This window comes from Oryza sativa, chromosome 4 (genome assembly GCF_034140825.1).
Source record: "Oryza sativa Japonica Group chromosome 4, ASM3414082v1".
Lineage (NCBI taxonomy): Eukaryota > Viridiplantae > Streptophyta > Magnoliopsida > Poales > Poaceae > Oryza > Oryza sativa.
In genome coordinates, this window is record NC_089038.1 from 7334818 (window position 1) to 7352610 (window position 17793).

The 17793-nt window shown below is 44.4% G+C and overlaps 1 protein-coding gene across 1 annotated transcript; it reads right to left on the reverse strand.

Annotated features, from left to right (window-relative positions):
* Positions 1–1463: 1463 nt before the first annotated feature.
* LOC136356148 (uncharacterized) lies at positions 1464–4475 on the reverse strand. Its single transcript, XM_066309728.1, has 7 exons — positions 4377–4475; positions 4082–4289; positions 3882–3928; positions 3642–3794; positions 3483–3554; positions 2774–3116; positions 1464–2275 (listed from the first exon to the last, which is right to left on the reverse strand). The coding sequence occupies exons 1-7, from the start codon at positions 4473–4475 to the stop codon at positions 1464–1466; spliced, it is 1734 nt and encodes a 577-aa protein (XP_066165825.1).
* Between the last annotated feature and the right edge of the window lie 13318 nt (positions 4476–17793).

Consider the following 17793-nt stretch of genomic DNA (forward strand, 5'->3'; position numbering starts at 1 on the left):
GCCCCCAGCCTTGTCGTCGGAGGGATTTCCTCAGGTGGCAAGGCTCTTAGACCCTTGGCATGTCTTGGTTGAATAAGCTCTGATCCTAGCCCCCAGTCGTGAAGGTGGAAAGCTCGGTTTTCGATTACACGGCTTGGTTAATACGCACGGCGAGAACTCTTACACGACCAGATCTGACATGGTCTTTTGTCTCTGAAGGATCTGATAAGGCCTTATCGGCTCTGGGCGTCCCTAGCCGAAGATCCCTTAGGTTCCTCGGAGGCCTTGTCGAGACGGCGTAAAGGGACATAAGGACAGGTTTCAACGCTAGGTGTCGTCAGAGTAAGGGGTCATTGGGTGAAAACACTTTGGTCGTCATATGAGACCAAGGAATAGGCTTTATTGATACTGTAAGGGTGCTTACAGGTATAGCGGTATTGACTCATACATAGAATTTACGTAGTTGGTCAATGTTCCACGAATTTGCTAGTTCGCGACCGTCGCCGTCGGCGATTTTGAATGCGCCTGGCCGCAAGACTTGTGTGATCGTGTTGGGTCCTTCCCATTTTGGTGAGAGTTTGTTTCGCCCCGCTTGAGTTTGAACTCGCCTGAGGACATAGTCGCCGATCGAAAGTATGCGTGCTCGGATGCGCTTCTCATGATAACGGCGGAGGGCTTGTTGATAGCTAGCTGCTCGGACGGCAACTCGCTCACGATGCTCCTCGAGAAGGTTTACATCGATATCTCGCTGATTCTCCTGGTTCTCGTCGGAATGCTTCTGTACTCGTGTGCTTTGATGCCGTAACTCGTCGGGGAGCATGGCTTCAGAACCGTACACGAGGAAGAAGGGTGTTTCCTTATTGGACGTTGTCGGTGTAGTGCGCACGGCCCATAGTACTGATGGGAGTTCTTCAACCCATTTTTTGTCGTGTGACATGAGTCTGTCGTAGACGCGGGTTTTAATCCCTTGTAGTACTATGCCGTTCGCCCTTTCGGCTTGTCCATTGCTTTGAGGGTGAGAGACCGAGGCGAAACATATTTTGACTCCCAAGCCGATGCAGTAATCCTGGAAATCGGCGCTGATGAATTGAGAGCCGTTGTCGGTTATGATGCGGTGCGGTAGTCCGTATCTGCAAAATATCCCTCTGACGAACTTGATGGCGTTATCGGCCTTGATTTCCCCGGTGGGTACTGCTTCGATCCACTTGGTGAACTTGTTGATCGCCACAAATAGGAATCTGTAGCCGCCCTGTCCTCGTGGGAATGGACCAAGTATGTCTAGCCCCCAGCATGAGAACGGCCAAGTCAGAGGGATAGTCTGGAGCGCTTGTGCAGGCAGCTTTTTGTGCTTGCTGTGGAATTGACAGGCTTCACATCGCTGGACCATGTCGCATGCATCTTTAAGGGCTGTTGGCCAGAAGAACCCTTGTCGAAAGGCTTTGCCGACCAATGTTCGACCGGCGGCATGTGACCCGCATATGCCTTCATGTATGTCGAGGAGGAGTTGTTTGCCGTCGTCGGTAGAGACGCATTTGAGAAATATCCCATTTGGCGCTTTTTTTGTATAAATCGTTGCCGATCATACAGTAAATCTTTGCTTTGCGGGTTATTTTCTCAGCCTCTGTATCGTCTTCGGGTAACTCCTCGCTGCCGATGAATTTGATTAATGGGCTGCGCCAGTCGTCTGTAGTTTCGATGTCAGCAACTTCGCATTCTGCCTCAGTGACCTCTGAGCTGATGTCGGGGGTGCTCGGGCCAACTTCGCCGCTAACTTCTTTCACCGATGGCTTTGTCAGAACGTCGAGAAAAGTGCCGGGCTCGAGCGGCTCTCGTCTGGATGCGCGTCGTGCTAGGTCATCTGGCTCGACGTTGTCCTTGCGGTAGACGTGCCGAACCTCGATCCCATCGAACCTCCTCTCTAGCTTTCTGACTTCTGAGAGATACTTGGATAACTCGGGGTTGGAGCATTTGTAGTCTTTGTGCACCTGGTTTGCGACTAGCTCAGAGTCCCCTTTGATGATTAGTCGCTTGGCCCCAAGTGCGGCTGCAGCTCGTATCCCGGCGAGTAGTCCTTCGTATTCTGCAGTGTTATTGGTTGCCCTGAAGTTGAGGTGGATCGCGTGTTTGAATTGATCTCCAGAAGGAGATGTTAAGATAAATCCTGCCCCTGCTCCTTGGCTGTTGAGTGCGCCATCGAACGCCATTGTCCATGTCTCATTTTCGCCTTGGCTGTCTGACTTGTTATCTGGTATGGTCCAATCGGCCACGAAGTCGGCAAGCACATGAGATTTGATGGCTGTTTGCGGCACAAAGTGGATATCAAATTGGCTTAGCTCGACTACCCATTTTGCGATGCGGCCGACAACGTCTTTGTTTCTCACAACTTCGCCGAGTGGGAAGGAGGAGACAACTGTGACTCTGTGGGCTTGAAAGTAGTGGCGTAGCTTCCTTGATGTCATGATTACTGCGTAGAGCAGTTTTTGAATCTATGGATATCTTGTCTTTGCGTCATGGAGAGCTTCGCTGACGTAATAAACTGGTCGCTGCACTTTCTCTCTCTCAACGACAATGACGGTGCTAACGGAATATGGCGTAGCGGCAATATAAAGGAATAATTCTTCATTAGGTTGGGGAGCAACGAGTACAGGGGGTTTTGATAGGTAGCGCTTGAGTGCAATAAATGCCTCCTCAGCTTCCTGTGTCCATACGAATTTGTCTTGTTTCTTCAGCAAGGCGAAGAAAGGCTGTCCTCGTTCTCCCATCCTGGCGACGAATCTGCTTAATGCTGCCATACATCCGGTTAGCTTCTGTACCTCCTTAAGTCTTGTGGGCGACTTCATGTTCTCAATTGCTTTGATCTTCTCGGGATTCGCCTCTATTCCTCTGCCAGAAACGAGGAATCCGAGTAACTTGCCCGACGGTACTCCGAACGTGCACTTCTCTGGGTTGAGCATGAGGCGATATCGTCGGGGGTTGTCGAACGTTTCCCGCAGGTCATCGATCAATGAGTCGCTTGTCTTGGTTTTGACAACGATATCGTCGACATAAGCCTCGACATTGTTGCCAAGCTGGTTGCTAAGTGCGCCCTGGACCGTGCGCTGGAAGGTATTCCCGGCGGTTATCAGTCCGAAAGGCATCTTAACGTAACAAAATACCCCGAATGGCGTGATGAACACTGTTTTCTCCTCGTCCTCTTTCACCATACTGATTTGGTGGTAACCGGAGTAAGCGTCGAGGAAGCTTAAAAGCTCGCATCCGGCTGTTGAATCCACCAACTGGTCTATTCAAGGGAGAGGAAAGTGATCCTTGGGGCAGGCCTTGTTGAGGTCTGTGAAGTCGACACACATTCTCCATTTTCCGTTGGCCTTCCGCACCATGACTGGGTTGGCTAGCCACTCTGGATGAAGTACTTCTCTGATGAAGCCGGCTTTGAGAAGTTTGTCGAGCTCTTCTCGTATGGCTTGTTTTCAATCTGGTGCAAATCTCCGCAGTCTTTGCTTTACTGGCTTGGCATCAGGTCGCACCATTAGTTTGTGCTCAATCACCTCCCTGGGGACCCCCGGCATGTCGGACGGCTGCCAAGCGAACACATCGGCATTATCGCGGAGGAAGGTGATGAGCGCGAGTTCCTATTTCTCATCTAGTGTAGCCCCGATTTTGACAGTCTTGTCGGGGTTAGCAATAGAGAGTGGAACGATCTTGATGGCGCCGTCTGGCTTCGGCGTCTTGTTTAGCTTGCTCACTTTCTTGGGTGGCTCAGACGTGGCGGGTGGGGTGGGCATTTGCTCGACCATGTCGAGGCTCCGCTTGTCGCACTGCACCGCCAGTTTTGCGTTCCCTTGAATAGTGATTGTTCCCTTCGGTCCCGGTATCTTGAGCACTTGATATGCGTAGTGGGATGCGGCCATGAACTTCGCAAGTGCAGTTCTCCCGATGATGGCGCTGTAAGCTGTATCGAATTCAGCGACATCGAAGGTGATCTACTCTGTTCAGAAGTTGTTGGCTTGGCCGAAGGTCACAGGCAACGTAATCTTGCCCAAAGGTCTGGACGATGATTGCGGAGTAATTCCATGGAAGGGCTGAGTGGTTGGTGTCAACTCACTCTGCGGAACTCCCATTGCATCCAGAGTGCTGGCAAAGAGGAGGTTGATCGAGCTGCCTCCGTTGATGAGAACCCTTGCTACCTTGACGTTCCGAATGGTGGGTTTGACCACGATCGGATACCGTCCTGGGATAACAGAGGTCTTTGGGTGGTCTTCTGCCGAGAACTCTATTCTCTGCTCAGACCACTTCATCTTGGGTGCAGCCCCCTGCCAAGTCGAACAGACTTCGCGTTCCACTTTCTTGTATTCTCACTTGGAGGAATACGTTGTGGAGCCACCGAAGATGTGTGAGACATGGAGGTCGGAGTCTGGGTACGCAGAATCTGATTCGTGAGGAGGTGACTCCTCGTTCTTCTCGACAACACGTACCCGCTTGCCTTTTTCAAACGCCATGTGCTTCTCGAGCGACTTTTTAAAAACAAGGCAATCCTCCAGAGAATGTCTGTCCGTTTTGTGTATAGGGCACCATGATTTTTTTGTATCGCTGCCTTGTGGGTCTGGGCGCTTGGGAGGGTTCGCGTACTCTGCTGCGAGGACTTCCGCTTGAGCTTTTCTCTTCCCGTTTTTGTGATTTTTCTTCTTGCTTGACTCAGATGCGTCTGCGGTTGGTTTCTTCTCTCCCCCGGTCTTCGGCTTGTCGTTCTTGCGTCTTAGCGCGTCATCCACGTGGGCGCACCGCTCAACGATCTCGAATAACCTTTGAGTAGTTGTGATGCGTCTTGTTGCCAACACCTGGGTAGTGTAGTGATCTCTGACACCGGACTTGAAGGCGCAAATTACAGAAGCATCGGTAATCTCGGGAATTGTGTTTCTGCACTCGTTGAAGCGTCGAACGTATCCCCTCAATGATTCCCCCGAGTTATGTGTTAACGCGTGTAAGTCGTCTTCGATCGCGTGGCGCTTGTTTGTTCCTTGGAAATTGGCGACGAACTGTTGCCATAGGTCTGACCACGAAGAGATTGAGTAGGAGGGGAGATGCATCAGCCACGAACGTGCAGAACCCTTCCACGCGGTTGGTAAATAGTTCGCCAACGCATTGTCATCTGCTCCGGCAGCATAAAGCACTGTCGAGTAGACTTGAAGGAATTCTTCTGGGTCGGTGCTCCCATCATACTTTTCAATAGCTCCGGGTCGGAATCTCTCAGGCCATCGGACATCACGTAGGGAACGACTTAAAGCCCTACACCCAGCACTGGGAGCGGTGGGTTGTCGGTGGTCGCGTGACCTTCTGGATGTCTGTCTGACGATGAAGAGGACGCGGATGATGATGATGATGACGATGGGTCGCTTGGTTCCGGCGTACGATTACGAGGATGACGACCTGGATCTCGGGAATCCTGTCGTCGTCTCTCGCTGTTGTCTTGTCACATCTTGATTTTTGTTTCAGGATTTATAAATTATTTAATAAATTAATAATATAATTTATATTAAATGTTCTTTAATTTACAAGTGAAGTTAAATGTGGGAAATAAAATTTCTTAAATCTAAAGCATGGATGGATTTAATTTTTATTAAATTCTCCATGATTAAGTCAACTCTCTGAAATATTCTCGGATTTTTCGGAGCTCAATTCCTAAATGATACAAAGAACAGTTCAGTAATTATTTGATCATTAATGATCTAATGATATTTGTTAAGAGCTTTTCTTGTTTAAAATCCTTAAATTATAAATTGTTGTTTAAAAGGAATAATTAGAAAAGATCTTAAAAGCCTAAAAGAGAAGATCTAATTTTAATTTGCTAAATCTCAACATAAAATTGGGCTAGATAAAATTTCATTAAATACTTTGCTTAATTCTATAATTCCTAGATTTTTCTGGGATTTATTTGAGCTAAGGAAGTATTTTTAATAAATGGAATTGCATTTCATGAATAATTTAAATTGAAAAAGGTTTTTAAAAGTCTTCTTTTGGCTTTGGGCCGAAAGTCGGCCCAAAACCGCTCCCTCTCTCTCCTCGGCCCAGTCCGGCCCAGTCCGCTGAGCCGCCGCTCTTCTCTCTCGGTGTCGCTGACAGGCGGGACCCACCTGTCAGGGTCGTCGTCCTCCTCGCGCCGCCGCCGCCGCCCGAAACCCTAGCGCAAGCCGCCGCCGTCTCCTTCCAAATTCGGCCGATCCTTTCCTTCTCCGGCCGAATCTTTTGAGGGGAAATGATCTCCTCGATCTCCTCTTCCTTTTCTCTTATAGAAACTCCGGTCAATTTCGTTTGGAAATCGACGGACTTGAGTTCGATTCGGATCGATCTCTCTCCTCCGAACCCTTGCTTTCCTCCGCCGTCGCTGAAGACCGCCGGAGCACCGTCGCCGCCGTCGACCCGATCTTCTCCGGCGCTTTTTCCTCGTCGCCGGCGCCGTCCGTTGCTTCTCCGCCGCTTCTTTGGTCACCGGTGAGTTCGCCGCGTCGCGCTCTACGTCCTGGTGCTCTTCGTTTGCGCCGCCGCGCCGTCGTTCACCGGCGAGCATGCGTTGCCGAGCCACCGCCGGTGCTGACGTCATCGCTGACGTCGTTGCTGACGTCATCGTCGCCGTCTGCCGTGAGCCGGTCGTGGACCAATCGATCTCGGCCGTCCGTTTTGGATAGGGTCGATCTCGGCCGTTCGTTTCCGTGAGCCGCCGCCGTGCGCCCAGTTCACCGTGAACCCGACCCGCTGACGCAATAATCCTCTTTTCCTTTTCAAAAATAATTCATTATTGCGTCATAATTCCATTAAAATCCATATAAGTGTTTTAATCCGATTTAATCTTTGAAAATTCATAACTAATTCACTGTAACTCAGTTTAATGTGGTTCAAGTTGCAAAAAATTATATAAAATAAAGATCTACATATTAAAATTGTCCATAAATTGAATTAAATTTATTTAATTCTTTTTAAATGGGCTTTAATTAGATTTAATCTTGTAAAATTCGTAATAAATTCATATGAAGTCAGAATGAGGCCGTTCAAGTCTCATAATTCATCTAAAATTATGATCTACATGTTTGTTTACTTTTCATGTATTGTTTATTTGGTTTTTATTAGTCTTTTTCTTCGTTTTGCGTGTTAGCTTGTCGTTTCCGTCGTTGCGAAGGTTCGCGAGTGCGCCGGAAGTATTCAAGAAGATTAATTGAAGACCGATTATTGCAAGGCAAGTCACACAGATCCTAAACACAATCCTTTGAGCATGTTGATCCTATATTTAAATTCTCTATTTATTTCAACTGTGCATTTATTTTCGAATGTCACTGGGTGGTGTGAACCTATTCCTTTGTTATGGCCTGTTTACATTGATTACTTTATTCCTTGATACCTTGGGTGATTATAACTTGACTAGTTGAGCTATATATATTGGTTCAGCTAGATATTAGATATGATTGCTTAGCCATGCTTAGAAACATTAGCACACTATTGGGATAACTTATGACTCATTATTTAAGGATGGTTTAATGGTAGCTCATGATGGTCAATCGTGATTGGTTAATTAATTACTTGCCAACTAAAACTTGATAATGGTGGGTTGTGAGCACATGGTTTTGAGAGTCGTGCTCATGACAATTAAGGACCGGTTCGCGAGCTACTGTTGTGAAACATTAACCGTGCCAACCACAAGCCAGCGTGGGCAACGGCTTTACCTTTTGTATAACATGGTTCATTGCGGAGCACCAGACTGAGAAGTGGCGGAGATAAGCCCACGGGGGTCGCTGGGGAGTCCATGCCTCTGGTTTTTGAGGGGGTGATTATGATCCAGGAATGGTGCGCTGCGGTGGATTGTGTTATGCAAGGGGTACTGTCACAGCCCCTTTCCGAGGTACCGTGGTGGTACTGAGGCACATGGTGACATGATGTGGGGCTGTGTCTTGTGGGTACAGTGGTACACCTCTGGCCAGAGTAAAACTATTCGAATAGCCGTGCCCGCGGTTATGGGCGAGTTGAGCAATGTTTTTCGTGATTAGTCCCACACCTCTCACAATAATTATAGATGTTATACCTGGTAATAATTTGCTTAGCTCCTGGTTTGGAGATTAGATCTGTACAGCCAGGTATGGTTGCTTCAGAATGGTTGGGCCTGAGCAGCATGGGCGTGTTGTTCAGTGTTGATTAAAATTTCTGATTAATTACTCCACTGTTTTACTTCTCTTAAATGTTTTGCTAAATGCTGCTTTTGCAAATGAGCCTATATTATGCCATCCTTTGGTATCCTTGTGCACTTGCATATTTGCTGTGTGGCTTGCTGAGTATGTCATATGCTCACCTTGCAATAATCAATCAACCTCAGTTGAAGAATAAAGATCCCGAAGGAGAAGACGTTTGGCTTATACCCCAGTTGAGCTGCCTGTGGGAGTGGAGCCGGAGCTTCGCTAGATTTTATTTTCCGCTGCAGTTTTCTTCTTGGTGAGGACTAAGTGCCTCATAAGTAAGTATTTATCATTTTAGTTAATTTGATGAATCTGCATACTAAATTGTCAGTTTGTGTACCTCGGCTGATTCCTGGACGAGGATTATATGCACAAATAAGTTCGGAAATTACTAGTGAATTTCTGGGCGTGACATGTCTCGACGCCGATCTCCTTCATCGTCGTCGTTGCGGCGACGGCCATGACCAGTGTTGTCTGGCCCCCGCCGGTCGCGATCGTCGTAGTCTCGGTCCTCGTTTGGACGATTTCCTCGATCATGGCGTCGTGAGGAGACATGACGCCGGGAACGGTTTGCGTCATCCCGTGTGCGTCGTGCTTCTCGGCGACCGTTGATTTGATCTCGAAGATCGCCAGTGCCACGAGGTGGAGGGGTAGCTTGTTGGGGTGATTCCCTCCGTTCCGGATTTTCACCATTGGCGTCGCCGACTGGCGATCGATTTTGTTGTGCTGCGGTGGCGGCTTCTTCGAACGCATTGCTAAGGTCAGTCACCGATGCCCGTAATCGTTCCGTCCAACGCTCGAGGTCGTTGTTCAGAACGGGATCGTAAGGTGTTTCCCTCAGTATGGCTTGAACAACCCTGATGTGCTGGGCTGGAGTAGTCGATTGATTCGCCGTCTCCGCATTGGCTTGTGCTGACGTGCCAACTTCATCGATAGCCAATACCTTCCGCGCCGCGCCTGACGTCGATGACCCATAGTCTTCGAGGAGATGTAAGACAGATGGTTCGTGGGGATCGAGATCGATTACCCCAACGAATCGATCTGAGGCCGGAGTCGCTCCTTGTTCCTTGCCGTTATCCCTGACGGGGACGTATGACTTAGGAGACGGAGTTTTCATGGCGCCGAGGAGAACTTTGCAGCTTGAGAGGTCGTGATTCTTTGTCTTATGGATAGGACAATAGTCGTCCCGAGTTGGAGAAGTACGCTGAATTCCACGTTCTTTGCAGGCGCGAATTTCAGCACGGACATTGATGAATACCCAGCAATCTTGAAAGGTATGTTTCTTGGTTTTGTGGATAGGACACCAAGACCTGGTAGCTTCGGAAGTTATCCTTATCGGCCCGCGATTCATGTCAGAAGGACAAAGCTTGGCCACATCAGAATCCTTCACGAGTTTGGACGTAGTCGGCAATCCGTTCTCCGTTTCAACGGGTGGATTTTTCGACATGGAGGCGTCTTGGTTCGTAGCCACGGCGTTCTCGTTTCCAGTCATTGGAGGACCGGTTGAGATCGGCATCGTGGTGTAAACCGGGTAGACGATTTCGCCGACTTGAGTCCATACCAGCATTGTTGAAGTAGGAAAAACTTGGCTGAAGCTGGTGTTGGCGTTGTTGTCGACGATATGGGATTATATGGTGGAAAACACAGGTTACAAAGGAAAAGATGGAACTCGGGGGGTTTGGCGAGATTGTAGTCGAGTTGATTCGACTAGCTCTCGTCGATTTGGCTCCTCGCAGGCTCCGGCTTCGTAGGCTGTGTGGGTTGTGTTGGCTCTGAGATTCGATGATCCATGGCCTCCCCAGGGGGTCCCTTTTATATCGCAGGTCTGATGCTCTCCGAGTAGGACTCGAATATACTAGACCTGGCACGACACGTAGGTAACCCAATTCTTGTCCGAGAAGGACTCTCCTCATCAATCGATTTCACGAAAGGTTTCCTTTAATCACAAAGGAAATATCCGCGTACGCATAGATATACCATGTCGTTACGTGACGTACACCGAAGGGTAGTGGGTATGCCTGACCCGTAACCCTGACAGTATGTATTGCTCATTTGGATTGTTTTCGAATCAGTTTTGTTTTTCTTATGCATTTGTATTTGTGTACTTGTATTTAGTGCACCAATGCTAATTATTAAACTCTTTTTTCAAGGGGAAGATGATGAAGATGACACTGAGTTTGTGGAGTTTCCACATGGTGTGGTGGCGAGCAACTTGTAATTCTTTGATGGTCTTGATGTTGAGGAGGATGGTGTTGCCTTGATGCTGCTTGATAGAAGAAAGGAGAATTGCTTGCGTATTTTGGTGCTGATGTTGGCAATTTGGCACGAACTTTTGTGATTCTGTGAATTGTGATGGTTTGATGGACATGAAGGACTGGATTGTAATAGTAATATTTAATCTAAGCTAGTTGCATTGCATGGCATAGTAGCATTTTTGCATATTTGCACGGACGATATGGACATGTTACTATCATATTATGTCAACTATGGAGTATGGATAGATGGACTTATCCGTTGAAGTTTTCCCCGTTGCATATTTGCATGGATGATGGATTGATGGACATGTAAATAATCATGATCTTCATCCCCTAACTTGCTGGACATGCAATATGGGCACGAATGTTGATATGGCTCGTGACCTAAAAGCCAGCTTGAACTGGCTGTCGAGCTGAGCCGAGCCAGCCTCCTAGCACGTTACTATAACGAGACGAGCTGAGCCAACTCGGTATGCTAACGAGCTAGCTAGGCTGAGCCCAACCGAGCTGAGCTGGCTTAATATTCACCCCCTAGCTATGTACCACATAATCCGCGTGCTTATTATTAGGAATGAAGAGCGTCAATAAAATCCCAAATTTACAAATTCATAGATGGACTTATTACAAATTCCATGATTGGCTCCATGCATGCATGGCTCTCTTGTGGAGCAATTTTGTTTTCTTGTTTCATTATTCCTTCTATGTTCGCAACACAATTACAATAATTTGAACACTATTAGCAGTAAAAGGGCCACTCACATTTATTTCGCAGTCGAAAATGTTGATGGAAATTTCTTGACACATCAATAATTTTATAGTAAGTAATACTTCATATTTAAAATACCTTCTTTCTAGCTATATGCACCTAGACTAGCCCAAGTGCTTAGCTAGCTAGAAAGATGATATTTTAGAGACCGAGGGAGTACTAGCACAAACTGCATTGTCAATCCAATGAGAGTACTACTAAAAATTTTGTTACTAGAAATCTCTGATCACATTGTTAAATGCTTTTCACTTTTTCAGACAGGTAATTGGATTTTAAGAAAATCTTTTGAGCGTTGTATGATTTCGTTTGCTACTATGTTCTGTGTTATTAAATTGTCCGTACATTTTTGTTTGGAGTCCTTTCCTGTGTTCTACCAAGGGAAGTACTTCTAAGTCTTTGAATTTTTCATATTCTGAATGGCTGCAGACTATGGAACACAAACTAGCTAACCCACCCCATGTGTGGATAGAAAAAATTGAAGTAATAGTTTCAGGGTATATGATCCTTTTCCATTGTTCATAAAAATAATTATGATTTTATTCAGTATCCTATTATACGTCTTTGTATCATTAAATGATTATGTTGGATGATACACTACTGGAGAAACCCACAATAGTCTTGGTTTGCAACCCCCTTTAGTCCCGGGTTACAAATCGAGACTAAAGATGTCGATCTTTAGTCCCTGTTGTTCCTGTTGAAATAACCGGGACTAAAGATTTATCTTTAGTTCCGGTTGGTTTTTTCCATTGTTTGCATATTGATTTCGAACCAAACTCAACAATAAAATCATTCACATTCACATAAACATCACAAAATCATCAACAAATTCACAAATCGAATGAACATACTCAAATTGACATCACAAATTCACAATTCGCATCACAAATTTACAAATCCAAAGACATCACAAATCAACAAATTCAGAGATAAATCAACAAATAAATAAATAAATCATCCACTCGTCGACGCCAGAGCTAATGCCGCGCGGGCTGCTGCCGCCCCCGCGCAGGCCGCCTTCGCTCGCTCCTCGCTACTCCCGCAAGGATAAGAGAGAGGAAAGAGAAAGAGAGGAGAGAGAGGAGGAAATTAAAGATGAGGAAAAGGGAGGAGGAGTGGAGGAGAGGATAAGTGTGGAGGAGAGGATATACAGGGGGACCCATAGGTTCCCGGTATGCACTGGCATACCCATAAGTTTGAAAATTTTGCTAGGATCAGCTCTGCACCAGGAAGTCAGGAACTATGCAGGTGTATGCAGTATGCAGTAGGCTGCTTGCTCAATGCTCCTACTGTACTACTAGTAGACTTCCTTTCTCTCTCTCAATGCACGAGCTCCAAAGCAAGCAAGCTAGCTAGTACTGTAGTACGTACTTCAGCTGTCAGCTACTCAGCTGTCAAGCTACTCAGCTGCCAAGCTACTCCTGCCAATGCTTTGATTTGGTTTGACCTTTTATATATATCTATTGTTAGGTTAATCTACTGTTTGTATTATTCTCCTAACCATCTATTGCATCAAGTCTCGTAGTACTACTTTACTAACAGATTTGAATCATCTCCAATTCACCAATTGTAGCTTAATTTTGAATATATTAATTGACTTTGAGAAATCGACATCCTAATTGTTTTAAAGAAGATTTTGCATGATTTGAATTTAGAGTTTAGATAGAATCAATATATTGACATTGTTATCAATTGAAAAGATCGTTTTGATGAAGAAACCAATTAAATTAGTTGGTTGTAATTTCTATTTTCATTCAATACATATGAGATGATGGTTTAATTTCTATAGTAACTTTGCATGTATAATTTGATATTGGGATTGCCTTTATTTGTATCATGTAACTTAGATTTCCAATTCTACTTATATTATTGTATGAGAGATATGTATATATGTATTAGTGCATACCCAGTGTAGCTTTTCTGGGTCCGCCACTGATTATATATAAAGCAACAAAAGATAGTAGGGGCCAGATGCTTTTTAAACCGAGACTGTTGGTATTAAAGATCATAAAGTGGCGTTGGGCTTTTCAACCAGATGCTATTGGAACCGGTACTAATGTGATTTTTGGCCGATCCACGAAAGATTAGTTCTCTAGTAGTGATAGTGTTGAGTGTGATTTTGTATAATGGGACGATGCATACGGTTATCTGTTTACATTGCTTGATGAACTATTGAACTTAAGAGCATTTTTATTTGCAAAGAGTGACGTGGACTCCATGTGCATAGACAGCATAGTGACTTGGTATAAGGAAGCAAAACGAACTCCTGAATATAACAACACAAACTGGACTGATAACGAACTGTATCTGACCAACCTGACAGCAGCCTCGCCATCAATCCATTAGTGGAAACTAGTGGTCTCACTCACAAAGATGCTTGGCCGTGCATAAACAGCCTATCAGCAAACACATAAGTTGAAACATTGTGCTTTTTTAGTTTTTGAAGGATTGCGGACCACAAGTAATGGATATTAGTGACATTTCCAATGTACTGCACTAACATGTCACTCAAGTTAAACCAGCCAATGGCTGAAGGTATAGGTGGACGTATATTTCATTTGCTGCAATTCACAGGACATACCCAAGTTGTTAGGAAGCAATAATACCGTTGTTGGTACTGTGTGTAAGGCTGAGTTGTTTTGAGCAATTCAAAGTTTCGTTAGCACATTTTTCAAACTGTTAACGGATGTGTTTTATGAAAACTCTTATATATTAAGAAAATAAAATAGATCTATTTTTTATGTTTAAAATATTTAATAGTTCATTAGTCACCACTAATGATCTTTCTCGTTTTCGGTGCCATAGAAAATCTAACCGGGGTTGCTCAAACCGGAGTTTAAAATTTTATGATAAATATAATACTCCCTCCGTCCCAAAATAAGTGCAGTTTTGCACTATTCATCTCCAACGTTTGACTGTTCGTCTTATTTGAAATTTTTTTATAATTATTATTTTTATTATTATTAGATGATAAAATATGAATAGTACTTTATGTGTGGCTAATTTTTTTAAAAAAAATTATAAATTTTTCAAATAAGACGGACGGTCAAACGTTGGACACGTATTTCCACGGCTGCAATTATTTTGGGACGGAGGTAGTACATGTTTAACTAAGTGCAGCTTATGGAGTCTCGAATTGAGGAAACTAGTGCGCTTGCTTGTATTCGGTGGCCAGTTTAACTTGAGTGACAGCATTGTTAAATCAGGATATATGCACTGCTTACCAAGGAAAATGACCTTCACCAAGTAAGTCAAATCGCCACTCATTAGAACGTTGTAGAAGACCATGCATATGGGCAGAGCACTACCTGCTTGGATCACAAGCTTTCCTCGGAAGGGTCGTATAGTTCATCAAGCAATTCGAAACTGGAATTAATTAGGAACCACGTTTCAGGTTCGTGGAACACGTTCTATATGAAGTAACAAAACTAAAATTCTGTTTGGTTGAACGAGCTAGAATGTAGAGAATTAACTTGAGGCTTCACGTTGTTATGTGTATGTGGTTTTTTTTTCTATTCCATTGTAATAAATACTCCCTCCGTTTACAAATATAATAGAATTTAGGCCGTGTTTAGTTCATGTGCCAAAATATTTTTTTAAATATACGGACACACATTTGAAGTATTAAACATAGACTAATAACAAAACAAATTACAGATTCCGTATGTAAACTGCGAGACGAATTTATTAAGCCTAATTAATCTGTCATTACCAAATGTTTACTATAGCATCATAATGTCAAATCATGGTGAAATTAGGCTCAAAAAATTCGTCTCGCAATTTTCATGCAAACTGTGCAATTGTTTTTTTTCGTCCACATTTAATGCTCCATATATGTGTCCAAATATTTGATATGATGGAATTTATGGAAGTTTGAAGGGAACTAAACACTGTCTTAGTGCCATTCCATTTATCCACCAATACGAAGGATTTTAAAAGCCCAAGGAGAAAACTATACTCCCTCTATCCCATTTTAAGCGTAACCTTGAGTTTCCATGTCTAATTTTGATCGTCTATCTTATTTGAAATATTTTATGACTAGTATTTTTATTGATGTTAGATGACAAAACATGAATAATACTTTATGCGTGACTTATATTTTTGTTTTTTTAATTTTTAGAAAAGTTTTTAAATAAGACGGACGATTAAAGTTGGACACGAAAACTCATGGCTGCGTTTAAAATGAGATGGAGGGAGACATTGCCTCGGGCGTCCAATGAATCGTTCAACGTGTCACTTGTCAGTGCTACCTAAATTTGTACTAAAAGTGGCAAAATTCCGTATGTTTGTGAATAATATGAAATGATTTGTGTTAAAATATAGTATAATGGATTATTTTGCTGCCTGAAAAATAAATTACATCCTTTTAAAGGTGGGACAATCATTGTTCATACTTTTGGAAGCTCCACCATTACATACATAGTTTCCGTCGTTTTCACGTCCTACCAACATTGAACAAAGCACGATTGACTGGCATACTCAATTTGACCATATTGTTTTGAAAACTTGCGTATTATTTTACTAGGGGGCATATTGCATAAGCCCCACTAGGTAGGGTTCTTGTATTTGTCAATCTGCCAGTACATCTCGTCTAATTGTTGTTATACCACTAGGGTTCTTGTTTCATCCATACGTTGCTAGAATGCCATTGGATCAAAAACAGTAACACTGGAAGATATACTGAGGGACAAGAAAGGAGAGAGTGCCGGAAATCAATTGAGAAAAAGGGGTTGTATGATCGAATACAAGAAACAAACTTAGCATAGAAGGTGAACGGTAGTAACACAAAAAAACTATTTTTTTTAATAAAAAGAACGCTCTAACTTGATAGAGTGTGTCGTTGGTTGAACCGCTGGACCAACACTGGTTAGATCGAATCCTATCCACCGGTCGGACCGCTGTGACACCACTGGTTAGACTACTTGCCTTATGTCGCTCTGATCGTCGGGGTCTAGAAAAACACAAATCTGATCCGAATCCGATCCAACTCGTAGAATCTGCCAGCCTGACTGTTGAGTAGCCCTATCGGAGCGCACCAAACCCACTGGTCTAACCGACCACCCAATGCCAACCACACTATTCAATGTCTGAAAACACTTCACCATATTTTCACAAACAATCGCCTTTGACAATGGTTCATCACCGCGATTAAATCATCACCTGATTCTACGGACACTACTATAGAAATACACATAGCGATATAGTGCCAAAAAATAGTTAAAAATGGCACCTATAGTGCTTTCCCCACCTCCGCAGGTTGAAAACATACAAAACCGGTACCTTTAAGCAACTATATGTGCCTTTTTTAGAGAAAAACCGGCACCTATCCTATAGCTACCGTTTAAAAAAAAGGCACCTATAATATATTATGGGTATCAATTAAATAAAAACCAATGTGTTGGTTTTCTAAAAAGCCGGCACCATCCTTAACCGAGCTGAACCGGACGAGCCAATCAGAGCCCTTCTCTCTCTCTCTCTCCTCCCCGCAACTGGCTTAAGCGACGGTGGCTTCTCCCAAGGAGGATCCAATGGCGAAGGCGTCAATGACGGGCGGGGCGGCGTCGTCAGCGGGCAGGGTGTCATCGGCGGGGTCTCCCGCATGTATCGGGCGTCGGGACGAATGGGCGGCGTCGACGGGTGTTCCCGTGGCAGATCTGGCTTCGGCGGGCTCTTCCGCAGCGGATCCGGCGTCAACGGGTGTTCCCACATCGGGTCTGACGTCGGTGGGGTCTCCCATGGTGGATCCAGCGTCGGCGGGGGTTCTCGCGGCGGATCCGTCGGCGGCGGTAGGGGGAACAACGTTAGCGGTTGTCTACCCCTCTTTCTTGTTCATGTGAGATATTGTTGTTCTTGTTCATGTGAGATTTGTGTTCTTGTTCATGTGAGACATTGGTGCCGGCATCACTTATTAGGGCCGCCTACTTGGTGCCAAGTTGGAAACTGGCATCTATTAGGGTTTCCCAACCGGCACCAAGCCCGATTTTTTACCAGTCAGTGGTAAAGGCTGGGATCAAACCCAGGATCACTGGGTTGTGTGATGCATGCACTAACCATTTAACAAACAAGAGAAACCTAGCTTGATGAACTACTACATCGTACAACCTTGAAAATATCTTGGGAATTGACTTGAATATCCTCATGAACGTTGGTGCATCTGCCACTATTATAGGATGTAACTTCAACGTAAAGAGAATGTAAAAAATGAGTAAAAATCATATCTTAATTATTTACCATCAATTACAATAATGTAAAAAAATGAGTAAAAATCATATCTTAATTATTTACCATCAATCACATTAAAAATTACACTGCAAACAAAATAATGTAGCCGGCAACAGGAAAACTTGCATTTTTAGGTGTCACTTTATTAAAAAGAGATACTAAAATGGCAACCGTTTTTCTTCTACTGAACAGACCGCTGGTTAGTGAGAGGAGATTTTGCGAGAGAAGAAATAATGTTGGTTTTTAAGCTTCGTGGAACAAAAACATTTAGTAGAAGACATCGTTGGATGAGAAACACCAAAGACAACAGGTCGAGACTCATATCTCAATGTAAATCGAATGACCAAATATTCGTGTCATT

What these genes read in the sequence shown, in the direction of transcription:
- LOC136356148 (XM_066309728.1), bottom strand. Translation starts at nt 4,475, where the DNA reads ATGGCGTTTGAAAAAGGCAAGCGGGTACGTGTTGTCGAGAAGAACGAG. An exon ending in ACCCAGACTCCGACCTCCAT is followed by an intron (nt 4,290 to 4,376) that starts GTCTCACACATC and finishes TCGACTTGGCAG; the next exon opens with GGGGCTGCACCCAAGATGAA. An exon ending in TGCAATGGGAGTTCCGCAGA is followed by an intron (nt 3,929 to 4,081) that starts GTGAGTTGACAC and finishes AATTCGATACAG; the next exon opens with CTTACAGCGCCATCATCGGG.